Source organism: Bombyx mandarina, chromosome 05 (genome assembly GCF_030267445.1).
Source record: "Bombyx mandarina strain Sakado chromosome 05, ASM3026744v2".
NCBI classification, from domain to species: domain Eukaryota; kingdom Metazoa; phylum Arthropoda; class Insecta; order Lepidoptera; family Bombycidae; genus Bombyx; species Bombyx mandarina.
In genome coordinates, this window is record NC_143212.1 from 3,314,631 (window position 1) to 3,326,980 (window position 12,350).

At 37.6% G+C, this 12,350-nt stretch overlaps 3 protein-coding genes across 3 annotated transcripts; 2 read left to right on the top strand and 1 right to left on the bottom strand.

Moving 5' to 3' along the window:
• The first annotated feature begins 1,017 nt into the window (after positions 1 to 1,017).
• LOC114244041 (Coiled-coil-helix-coiled-coil-helix domain containing 3) lies at positions 1,018 to 3,546 on the top strand. Its single transcript, XM_028175738.2, has 3 exons — positions 1,018 to 1,211; positions 1,655 to 1,915; positions 3,294 to 3,546. Exons 1-3 carry the CDS (start codon positions 1,107 to 1,109, stop codon positions 3,405 to 3,407), a joined length of 480 nt encoding a protein of 159 aa, XP_028031539.1. The 5' UTR covers positions 1,018 to 1,106; the 3' UTR covers positions 3,408 to 3,546.
• A 3,753-nt stretch (positions 3,547 to 7,299) lies between these two features.
• LOC114244086 (uncharacterized) lies at positions 7,300 to 8,102 on the top strand. The gene is made up of 2 exons (XM_028175804.2): positions 7,300 to 7,710; positions 7,814 to 8,102. The coding sequence occupies exons 1-2, from the start codon at positions 7,598 to 7,600 to the stop codon at positions 8,076 to 8,078; spliced, it is 378 nt and encodes a 125-aa protein (XP_028031605.2). The 5' UTR covers positions 7,300 to 7,597; the 3' UTR covers positions 8,079 to 8,102.
• Positions 8,103 to 8,636: 534 nt separating this feature from the next.
• LOC114244038 (uncharacterized) lies at positions 8,637 to 11,489 on the bottom strand. Its single transcript, XM_028175735.2, has 2 exons — positions 11,258 to 11,489; positions 8,637 to 9,000 (listed from the first exon to the last, which is right to left on the bottom strand). Exons 1-2 carry the CDS (start codon positions 11,487 to 11,489, stop codon positions 8,651 to 8,653), a joined length of 582 nt encoding a protein of 193 aa, XP_028031536.2. The 3' UTR covers positions 8,637 to 8,650.
• Between the last annotated feature and the right edge of the window lie 861 nt (positions 11,490 to 12,350).

Here is a 12,350-nt window from a genome sequence, read left to right on the forward strand (position 1 = left end):
GAATAAAAAAAAGGTACAAATTCTGACTTCTGTATTACTTGTTGTTCTAAGTCAGCCCGTGTCAACGGGTCGGCACAACCCTCCTACCTACATCTGTCGCAAAAGTCATGAATGAACACTATATAAATGTTACTACAGTTAAAACTTTGACCTAGTCTTAAGCATAGATTATTCAGTTAATATATGTCTTAAGTATTCCCACTAAGATACCCACTCTTTTGGTATTGGACACTCCTGTACTTAGGTACTGCTATATTTGAGCCCCAGTAGCCCCTTAACACGAGTTGTAAGCACTTCTGTCTCCATTCTCGCATAAAAATACGATCGCAACCAAATACAAAATTCGATTCCATTATAAATTGTATATTTTTTAGAAAATCTTAAGTTCAATGAGATCTCTTTGACCATAACCGGGGAACATCAAGCGACATTTGGCTTCACGCGGCCGCGTCCAATGCTTTAGATGTATTTATAATAACTCTGTAATAAAATTAACGCCTTAGGTGCGCCCGTCGTGGGAACCAACAACAAGCCTTGCCGCAGCTTAATTTCAATTTATAAGAAAAGTCTCCTATTAATTTATACCATTATGTTATTAACTAGGAGGTGGTCGTTTTGTACTAAAAAGGTCCCCTCCTGGTTGAGCCTTTGCTCGCCCACCTTGTGAAACTGGAAAGGCCTCTGGGCCACCAGTAATCCCTCAATAAAAAAAAAATAGGTACAGCATTTTCTATATCTCTCTTATTTCTAGCGCAGTGGCTTTTTTTCGCTACTCTCATAGATTAGTTAGAAATTACTGAAACGGAAAGTTTTGTTTTAAAATTTTTGAATCTATAGATCGATGATTTGGTTTGATAAAAACACGCCCTCTGTTGTATAATAGCAAAACTAATTTTACACTTTACATCCGACCATAGACTACCATATTTGTTCCAGCTTGGTATTACTACCGAGAATGTCAGTTGCAAAAGCCAAGACAATTGATGTACAGACTCAAAAATTGACAATTTAATATTGACAAATGACAATTTCATTCTTATTTGTCAAAAATGGTCATTTGACGTAATTTGCCGACAAAAATTTAGAAATTTTACTTATTTTTAAATATGGGGAGTTCGCAAAGTGCGCGGAAGCTTAGCGTGGATAATGAAAATGCTATTCAAGTGTCTCAAGAAGCCATAGACCGAATACAGGCTCAACTAAACGCGAAAGTAAATATATTATTGAATTACATAATTTAGATCAATGTCACATCTAGATAAAATAAATAAAACAAAGTTTGTCTGAAAAATTAATTAAATTGATATTCATTTAAATCAAACTTCATAAAATGTTTGCCAGTTCACTATAAATCAATACGAAACTAGGTTAACATGGTTTTCAATAACCACTTACCATGGTATTATTGACATCATCTTTTTTATTAAAAAATAACCACTAGTGTTAAATAGAGACGCTAACAACTCAGCTGCTTCTATCTACCTTAAGAAATAGATACTATTACCAAAAACATAACATAAACAGTATCAACAAAAACATGAATAAATGAATTTATCATCACATAAATAAAAAATCCTAAACACTAGTACTGGGTAGAAATGTTCCCAATGCTTAGAAACAATACTTGGTGTAATGGCCTTACAATATTTTCTAGCAAGCAGAACAACCAAAACCAGTTCCACAGTATCTTCCTCCACCTCCATACTACGATCAGCGGAAACAACAGGAGCATGCTGCTGAAGAAGCATACTGGACTCGTCGCATTGAAAACTTAAAAAGAGTACATGAAAAAATCAATAGTGGCATGGAATTAGAATATCAGAAAACACTGAAAGAGACAAATGAGCTATTTAATTTCATAAATAATGATAAAAATGTGAATAAACTGCCTCCGTGCCAAGAAGAAAAAGAAAAGGTATTGTTGTTACATGTTTAATAATATCTTGTTTTGAAAACTTTAATCTGGAACAAACTAGTGAGGAAGTTAGACAACAATATTATCATTAGACAAATATGTATAAGAAGATCAACTTGGGTTAGACATATTAAAGATAGATTAGTTACATTACTTCTTAAGACAGGTTTGACCTCACCAAGATTCAGTATAACTCCAAAAGTGGTCCTGTTTTATTTTCATAGGCTATGACTTTAGACTTACCACAGAACTGAAAATCAAAAAGCTAGTAAAATAAGTGTATTGCTTACTTTACCAGTTAGCTAGCTGCTCTGTGAAGTACTGCTCTTGCTAGGGCTAATGTTAGCAACATCCACAGGTTTGAGCCCTGTGAGAGTACCTACTCGCTCGGTTATGCTGGCATAGCCCTCTAAGGCTACCAGCGTATGTACAAAGAAAAAGCTAGGTATTAAACAGGTTCAGAGCAACTAAAAACATTTTGGTGCATTTCCTAACCTGTTCACTGCCTCCTTTACTTTGAATATTATAAAGCCCTTTAAATGTTTTGGCAGGAAACATTTTAGCATTGGGTTGTGAAGAAGAAAACAACATATTACTACTGTATGGGAGGGATATGTAGTAGCAATATGTTTTTTTTCTTTCTTTTCTTTTTTGTCTTCGTTATCTTTAAAATAATAAATGCAAATTGCAAATATTAATAAAAGATAAATTTTGATTTAATAATTTAATCCCCAGCACACACAGTGACCTAGAGGGTTTGTAATTAAATAGTAAGTTAGTTATTGAAGTAGAATAGCACCATCCTATCGCTTCCTGCAGGTTCTGTCAAAATGTGTAGCTGCATTATCTGAGTATTATATCAATGTACTGCAATTGGCAACTGCCACTTACAGGTTATAGGGTCTATTTTTGTATGTTAGGCTCATTAACAATGCCGAATAAGAAACTGTCGTTGTAGATGAAACTCATTTAGTAATATCCTTATAAAAATCTTTCTCTGACCCTGCTCTAAATATCCCATATGTGAATTATAAATATAGCTTAATTAGTTATATTATGCAATTTCTGTTCTGGTTTCATGTGTATTGAGGTTTAAGGCATTTAAGGGTTAATTGAGGCATTAAGGGTGGTATGGTTAAGTATATTAATAAAGATGGTAAATGTTTGGCAATAGTTTCACTATCCACAGCGGGTAAAAGGTTACCAGAGCCTATACATAAAAATGTAGTTTTGATGGTATGCTACAAACGGTTACTGACAAATACTGCAAGTTATGTTAGTAGATATAGAGATATATCTACCATGAACGAATCCACCATACTGTACTTCCTCCTACTCATTTATGTTAATAAATTTTTTTAATTATATCATATTTCAGGTACTTCAGTGTTACAGTACAAATGCGGACAAGTCTCTCCTTTGTTCAGTGTTAGTGAATCAGTTCAATGAGTGCGTATGCCGAAGCAGGGTGGCCGCTATCACAGCTTCTTGATTTATTTCCATAAAGATAAATTATTCCAAGCCCGTGTATTACATAAAATAAACTGTTAAAAGTAACGATGACACGGCCCACGAGATGTAGATTTAATAATTATTATTGCTGTATTAAATAAAATGTTAATGATTTCTCATTTGGGTTTTTTTATTATATTTCTGTTGGTAAATTCTTTATTAATATTATAATTTATAAGAGTAATTACGAATCTTAAATAGGTAGTTTGTTTAATACCATACCAATGCTAACCATTTAAGTAACTAGTCAAAAGATCAAGTTTCAAAATAAAAAATTGTGGTATAGTACATAGATGTTTTAAAAAGATCAATAATGAGATTGTAACAGAAGACAGCTAGCACGGAACTACATAATAATATATACTATTTTTCCGTTGTTTATTTTCCTAACAATTTTCACAACGTACCAGCATTTTGTTTTTATGAAACATGGTTCATCGCCCATGCCGTAAATATGTAAATTAATAATCCGAAAATACGACCCGATTTTTTTTTATTTTTATTGTAGTACATGAGTTTGGTCTACGAGGATATTTGGAGTTCCATTCACGTGCTGGGAATGACGAGAAAAAATATGTCGAAGTCGAACCAAGCTTTTTCAAGACAGACCTCAACAGAATTATAATTTGCGTAATCACTCTCGCGGTAGGACCTCTTGTGAGTCCGCACGGGTAGGTACCACCACCCCGCCTATTTCCGCCGTGAAGCAGTAGTGCGTTTCGGTTCGAAGGGTGGGGTAGCCGTTGTAACTATACTGAGACCTTAGAACTTATATCTCGAGGTGGGTGGTGCATTTACGTTGTAGATGTCTACGGGCTCCAGTAACCACTTAACACCGGGTGGGCTGTGAGCTCGTCCATCCATCTAAGCAATAAAAAAATAATAAAAACAAACAAAACGACTGTCGGATCTGTCGATCGATGGGCTCTCCGAATTCCGGCATTCTATCCTCGGGATATCCCACTGACTCAGAACCAACCTGGATCTGAGAGCGCGAGACTACGTCCCCACTGCTTTGTTTCAAGGTGCAAGCAGAGTACTCATACAAGGCCTTAGGTTTTTTTTTTTATTGCCCTTGTTGGCAGACGAGCATACGGCCCACCTGATGGTGAGTGGTTACCGTCGCCCATGGACTTCAGCAATTCCAGGGGCCGAGCCAAGCCGCTGCCTACCGCTTAATACTCTCCACAAGCCTCGTTTGAAGAAGGACATGTCATAGCGCTCGGGAAACACCGTGGAGGGGAGCTCATTCCATAGCCGGATGGTACGTGGCAAAAAAGACCTCTGGAAACGCACTGTCGATGACCGCAGTGGCTCCAGGTAGTATGGATGAACTCTACTCCGGTGGCGGGCGGTGCGATGGCAAGAACGAGATGCCGGTATCATCTCGAACAATTCCTCAGAGCACTCCCCATGGAACATACGGTACAAAATACAGAGGGAACCGAAGTCCCTCCGCAGACCCAGAGGTTCGAAACGATCCGTGAGACCGGGATTATCGACAATCCGAACGGCCCTCCTCTGTATGGAGTCAAATGGAAGAAGCTGGTATTTGGGAGCCCCGGCCCAGAGATGGGAGCAGCACTTCACGCGAGGCCGGACTTGTGCTTTATAAAGCAAAAGCCTTTGTCCAGGCGTGAAGTACCGCTTCGCTCTGTTGAGGACTCCCAGCAGTTTGGACGCCAACTTGGCTTTGCCTTCCAAATGACTCCGAAACTGGACATCGCTCGAAATGTCGACCCCAAGTATCCCGATACTCCCGGAAGCTTGCAGGGATACTCCTTGGAATTGCGGCGCCATGACAAAGGGGTCCTTCTTCGCAGCAAACTTGTGTCTTTATCGGGTTGAATTGAACCAAGTTCAATTCACCCCATTCGGAGACTCGCCCCAGAGAGTTCTCCACTTCAGACACAAGTTTTGATCGTCTCTCTGATGCATGTGACTAAGATATGTACGGAAATGTATGACCGAAGAAGACATGGATGGAGTGTATGAATGACGATATAAGAGAGAGAGGAGTGAGTGTTGGGATAACGGCTGATAGAAGAGCATGGAAGAGAAAAATTAGCTGTGCCGACCCCACCTAGTGGGATAAGGTGGAAAAAACAAAGAAAACGATAAAATAACTCTCGGAAGGTTGCAGGGATACTCCTTGGAATTGCGGCGCCATGACAAAGGGGTCCTTCTTCGCAGTGAACGCGCAAACTTGTGTCTTTAACAGGTTGAATTGAACCAAGTTCAATTCACCCCATTTGGAGACTCGCCCCAGAGAGTTCTCCACTTCAGACACAAGTTTTGATCGTCTCTCTTGCACCACGCTCCGGGAGAGACTCTGATGGCCGATATATCGCGCATCCCCCGTGCCGTCATCCGCATAGCAATGCATGCCATCAATAGACAGCATGTCATTGATATACCTACAGGATGAAAAGCGTGGGGGAGAGCACCGAACCTTGTGGAACACCAGCGTTAATGGTCATGGTATCAGAACAGTCACCGTCTACAACGACCGTGATGCTCCGTCCATCCAAAAAGCTAGCGATCCACTTGCAGAGACCCTCGGGGATTCCGTAAGATGGTAGCTTCGACAGAAGTGCCCTATGCCAGACCCTGTCGAAGGCCTTCGCGATATCAAGGCTCACAGCAAGAGCCTCACCCTTGCTCTCCAAGGCTTCAGCCCACTTGTGAGTAAGGTATACAAGAAGATCGCCAGCTGAACGACCGTGACGGAAACCGTACTGTCGGTCACTGATCAGCTGGCGATCCTCCAGTACCGTACTACTCGTCGAACTCGGCACACCTGCAACCTAACCTAAACATTAGCCCGCTGACTTTCTCGCCGGATCTTCTCAGCGGACGGCGATTCTGATCCGGTAGTAGATTCATTCGCGAAGCAGTTACGCTTGAGTTGTTAGGTCTCCTTTGGAGGCGGTCGGGTAGCTGTTAGCAAATCCCACCCCTCCTGGCTGAGCCTGATGTCCGGTCAACATCTGCACGAGCTGGAAGGTGATGGGTTCATGACTACAACTCGTCATGTTGTCGGTAGGCAGCGGCTTGGCTCTGTCCCTGGCATTGCTGAAGTCGATGGGCGACGGTAACCACTCACCATCAAGTGGGCCGTATGCTCGTCTGCCTACAAGGGCAATAAAAAAATAAAATAAAAAAATTAAAAATGTTCTAAAAGACCGGCCGCTTCGACGATCGTCCAGCAGGCCTTCCAGCGGAACGTTTTTACTCGATATTCCGCTAGTCAGAACGTTTTTTGAAACTTGTACAGATTTGCATTATATTAAGCAAATTTCTTAAAATTTGCTGCACACATACAGTACATACTTTTTACTGTATTATTCTGTTTCTCATATATTTTTGATTGATCAGAGATTGAGCACGAATGAGTAGGTATCGAAAAATATTCGTATCGCTATCGAGAAAAAATGTATAGGATTTAAACAGTGCCCCTATCGTCCGTAAAAAAAATTGTGCAGCACGAATGAATTTACTTACTTTCGTCAATCGAATCGTCACGCTCTCGAAACTCGAAACTTATAGGTACTGTTAATCGAAAGCGCGAAATTTTTTTACTGATGGTAGGACCTCTTTTGAGACCGCGCGGGTAGGTACCACCACCTTGCCTATTTCTGCCGTGAAGCAGTAACACGTTTCGGTTTGAAGGGTGAGGCAGCCGTTGTAACTACATATACTGAGACCTTAGAACTTATATCTCAAGGTGGGTGGCGCATTTACGTTGTAGATGTCTATGGGCTCCGGTAACCACTTAACACCAAGTGGGCTGTGAGCTCGTCCACACACCTAAGCAATAAAAAAAACGTAAATCTCGAAGGCTGTCTATCGAGTACTATGTAATAATCCGTTTTTGTATAGAGGACTCGATACATTTAGATCATGAATTCGATAGATTTTCGTGCTTGACATACCTACTGAACACAGAAAATGAATGTTGGTACAAGAGATGCAGTAACTGTTTTAGTTACCATAGCTACTCACTGCTACTCTTGTTATTTTATAGTAATAACTACAACTGCATTGAATCTTTGACAGTCGTAAATATAAAAGTATCGATCATTTTATTTTTGATAGTAGCTTACAGTAGTCACTATTAAATAAGTATGTTTTGACAAAAAACTGTTAAAAACACAAATAAATTGTAAAATGAATAATCCAGACGAAATTAAAAGACGTGTTCCGCTATACCCAGGCTTCCCAGAATTAGCAAGATCGGATGTCAGCATATACCCATCATACACAAAATTAGGATTGGCGTAGTGAGTACCTAATGAATTCAGAATCTGTTACTCTTAATCTTTTACTTAAACTTAAACAGTTATACATTCAGAATTTCATACAAAGATATAATGTTTTTAACAGTCGCGTGGTTTGCCGCCATCGCTACCATTGGGCTAAAGTTGCACAACGCAAGCAGTTTATGAAAGAACTACACAGCTTCGAGAAATTACAGGCCAACGCCCTAGATGGTGTTAGAGTTCATCGGGAATTTTCCCAGGGTATACTGTCACATGTGATACCCCCACGCAGATACATGCAGAAACTGACAACGGACCCTTTGACTCCTAAAGAAAGAATGCGTGTTGAAGAGATTATAAGTGGAAGAGTTAATTTAGGACAGAAATAAACATATGGGTTTTCTTTTCGAATATTGTAATCTTTCTTTTGTTGCTTAGACAGTAAAGGAGATTACTCATAAAACATCGCTACATGTCAATGAAAAACATGGTCGAAACCATATAAGCCAATTCCCATAATCAATGTGCTTTCTCGAATGTCAAAATAAAATGGCAACCTTCAAATTATAACTCCAGTAGGTTGCTACTTAACACCAAGTGCGTTGTAATAAGCTTGTTCTCTAGTCTATCCAAATAAAGTTAAAAAAAACAAAGCGAAAGAAGTAACTTCCAAATCACCACGTATAGTAAAATCCCTGCTGTTCATACTGAAAAATACAAAAGAAATAAAAGTACTTTTTTGTGGACAGTGCTCAGAAAAATATGTTCAATTATTAATGATTTATACAAATTTAGCTCTCCTGATACATTCAAACAAGCAGTCATGGGCATCATAATTGTTGCTTTGTAGGCTGCATATGTGCTGCTAAACCAGGTGGTGACTCCGTGATATTCTTGACATTGCTGATGTCCTTGTACTTTAAAGTGGATCAGTAAAATAAAATATATAGATTTTAGAACTTTAATTAGAAGTTAAATTATTTTCCATGCTTTTCTTCTTTTTTAGTTTTTTACTTTTTTCTACATTACTCTGTAAATAGTGTGCTTCCTTCTTTGCCTGTGCAATTTCAGCCCTCAGCCTCTGTTTCATTGCAGCCCTCTCGTATGCTAATCTTTCACTGAGATGAATCCATTTAAATCTAGGGATATATTTAATGTTCCAAATCATGTCATAGTAGCGGGATTTCTTTCTTGTGCCAATTTTTGTATTGTTTAATTTCACTGCGACTTGCTTTGCAATCTTCTTTTTTTCAAACTCAACCCACCCTTCTGAGAATTGATTAGGAACTCTTTTGCGTTTTTCACCTGGTTCTGAAATAATTTAAACATTTGTGAGTTTAGCAATGTAGATAAAATAAATTGTCTTGGTTTTTTAGGTTGCTAAAGACAGTAAGAACAGTGTCAATATAAGCTTTCTTCAAAAAAATTTTACATATATGTAAGTCAAGTCATAACACACATACTTTTGATCATGGCAACCACTAACATTAGTGAATTGAGAGTGAAAGAAGGAAAGACTTTTGTGATTATATTTAACCGACCAGACACAGAGATAATAATACCTTATTATGTTCAGTTACATTAAGCTACACCGTCAGTAATATTAAGCTCAGTAAACTGACGATTAATTACTGTAAAGAAAGATATCTATTATGATTTTAAAAGGTTCTGATGTCTAAACTACTTGGCAACACTGCTGAAGTTGGTGGAAATGACGATTCTTCGTTCTACAATTTTACTCAATTTTTTCTTACTCGTTATTGAATATTACTCATAAGGACTTATACTACCGCGCGTGGTAGAGAGAAAATTTAGCAAGCCTTGTCACAGGTCATTTATTTCCTAAAATATCTTAGATACAATAAATAATAATAATAATAATAAATAATAAAGATCATTTATTGCCTTTCACATCATAAAATGAAATACAAAAAAAGAAAAGCAAAAAAAAAGAGAAAAAGGCAAAAGGAGGTGGCTCAGCTATTGCTGTTCAAGGTTGATAAATTGAACAGCGCTGATTTTCAGTCACCCCCGTTTCCCTTTGGTTCTTTGCGGGAATGAAGACTCCGTACGCGTGTACATACTCAGAATGTGATATAAATTAATAAATTATAAAAATTTAAGAAAAAACAAAATAAAAATCAAATTAAATGGTGAAACCGAAAACAAAACCAAAAATTTAAGAAAAAAAAACAAAACAAAAATCAAATTAAATGGTGAACCCGAATACAAAACATAATAAGCACACAGTAATAACAAGCTGTGGGCAGCTTAAAAAAAAATAATATAAAAATAAATAAAAATTTAATAAAAGGAAGTTTTCACAAGCTAGGATTAAATTAGTTACTATAAATACTATAAATTAGATTAGTTTTTGTGAGTCCAAAAGAAATGTTTTTAAACGATTAATAAAGCCATGCTTTGTTACAATGTGACGAATAGGTGGAGGGAGATCATTCCAGCAATGCGTAGCTGCGTATTTAAACGCTCCCCGAAAAGCAGCTGTTCTGTATTTGGGCGTCAACAGTGGCTTAACAGTAGCTCGTGAGCCATACCTGTACTGAGTACTTCTCCAATCCAACTTCTCATACAAGTACCTAGGTTCATGTGTCGAAATCACTCCAAATAGTAAGACTGCTAAGTGCAACCTTCTTCTAGCTGCCATTTTCAATATATTGTGATCATTTAAATAGGGCGTTATGTGTCCTCTCACGGGAATGTCAAAGCAATACCTGGCACAGGCATTTTGAATGCGTTGTATTAATTTTTCAGTTCTCGAGAGTAAACAGGGACCATAAACAGTATCACAGTAATTTAATTTCGACAAAACTAGACTATCGATAAGCAACTTCCTAATGGGTACACTGACGTACTGTCTAAACGAGTACAGAATCTTCAGTCTGTAAAAACAAGCTGTTAAGTTCTTTGTAATATGGGCCTCGAATCGCAATTCGGGATCAATTGTCAAACCCAAACTGCATGCTAACTCCACCCGATCAATTTCCTTACCAGAAACAGTCACCTTAGGATCGAGTGATAAAATCTTTGCTATCTGAGATTTACTGCCTAGTATCATGTATTTAGACTTAGAGGGGTTCAGTACTAAGGAATTCTGTTCAGACCAAGAGACAATCCTCTGCAGATCCTCATTGATAAAACTGACAGCAGAAGGGGTATCTCCAACATCAAAAGAATGGTATAATTGTACATCGTCAGCATAAACATGATATTTACAATTCTTGAAACACTGAACGATATCTGCACTGTACAAAATAAACAACAATGGTCCCAGGACAGAACCTTGGGGAACGCCTCTAGTAATCGGCTTAGAAGTAGAGGTTAGTTTAGTTCCATCTTCTTTCCGTATTTGTACAAATTGCGTTCTACTCGACATATAACTGCTAAACCATTCCACAGCATTATCAGAGAACCCGTAGTGAGTTAATTTTGCTAAGAGTAAGGCAGTGTTAATTGTATCAAAAGCCCGTGAGAAATCCAGCAGCGTCAGTATCGTACCCTGGCTCCTGTCCCGAGCCTCGAGAATAATAAACACATTTAAAATACTTACTTCCAGTCGGCTGAAGATAAATTCGACCAACTTCTCCGAACTGACTGAATATTTCACGTATTTTGGCAACGTTCATGTAAGGGGGAATCGTCGACAAAAATATTATACCTCGTTTTCGTGTTTTCTGTTTTAATAGTTTGTTATCAAATTTAGATGTTCTGTCTATATTTTTATGGTTGATTTCACAATCTGTACCATTCTCGGGTACTCTCTCTGTTTCAACATCAGGCATTTCACACGTTTTAAAGTAGGTACCAATTTACAAATTAGTTTTGAAAGTTTTGATACACATTATAACCTTAAATTACAGTACAAAGTAGTTTTATTTTTCCAAATGGAAAGGCAAGGGTATCATACAATACAGGTACTCTTTTATATTTATATATATACCGTACAATGGGGTAAATAGGGACAAAATCGACCTTCAGATTGAATTTTAAAATAGTTCCAATTAAATAGTCACTGATCAACCAAAGAAATAAGTTGAGTCTTGAACGTACCTAGGTGATAAAAACCGTTACATTATTTTAATTATTCATTTTAAAGAAATAATCGGTAAAATAATGGCCGTCCCAATTTACCCAGCGTCCGGGGTAAATTGACACGGTTAAGGGTTAAATTGGGATATTTGTAAGGGTTGTCAACTCGCAGTACTGCGATATATAGGTAGGTGCCATATAATTATTTATATGGACCGAAATGATGAATACAATCCATAATTTAAGCACAATACACAACATAGTGTAAATTAAGCTGGTTTCTATTCCGAAGCGATGTGACGTGAATGATAATCAACAATACAATGATCAAAAAAAGTATGTGCAAGTTGTATTTTAGAAAATTATTATTTAATTTCCTTAAAAATCACAACTCTGAAACAAAATCATAAAATAGAATAAAAAATAGAAAACAAAAGGACTGGAAATGCATTAATACAATTTTATTTAATCAACATTTTCAAAATGATCTTTGAGCAAGAGTAAGATATCAGGTGAATAAGATAAAAAAACAGCTTTATCTGATTACTGCCAATAATAACAAAAATAAAAGAAATTCTTTCTAAGCTAAATAACTAAACTCAATTAATTCACTC

Bases quoted from the DNA above. Each gene is read 5' to 3' on its own strand.
- LOC114244041 (XM_028175738.2), top strand. From the start codon at position 1,107: ATGGGGAGTTCGCAAAGTGCGCGGAAGCTTAGCGTGGATAATGAAAAT. The intron at 1,212-1,654 runs GTAAATATATTA...AATATTTTCTAG, and splicing joins AGGCTCAACTAAACGCGAAA to CAAGCAGAACAACCAAAACC. The intron at 1,916-3,293 runs GTATTGTTGTTA...ATCATATTTCAG, and splicing joins GCCAAGAAGAAAAAGAAAAG to GTACTTCAGTGTTACAGTAC.
- LOC114244086 (XM_028175804.2), top strand. From the start codon at position 7,598: ATGAATAATCCAGACGAAATTAAAAGACGTGTTCCGCTATACCCAGGC. The intron at 7,711-7,813 runs GTGAGTACCTAA...TGTTTTTAACAG, and splicing joins ACAAAATTAGGATTGGCGTA to TCGCGTGGTTTGCCGCCATC.
- LOC114244038 (XM_028175735.2), bottom strand. From the start codon at position 11,489: ATGCCTGATGTTGAAACAGAGAGAGTACCCGAGAATGGTACAGATTGT. The intron at 9,001-11,257 runs GTAAGTATTTTA...AAATTATTTCAG, and splicing joins TTATCTTCAGCCGACTGGAA to AACCAGGTGAAAAACGCAAA.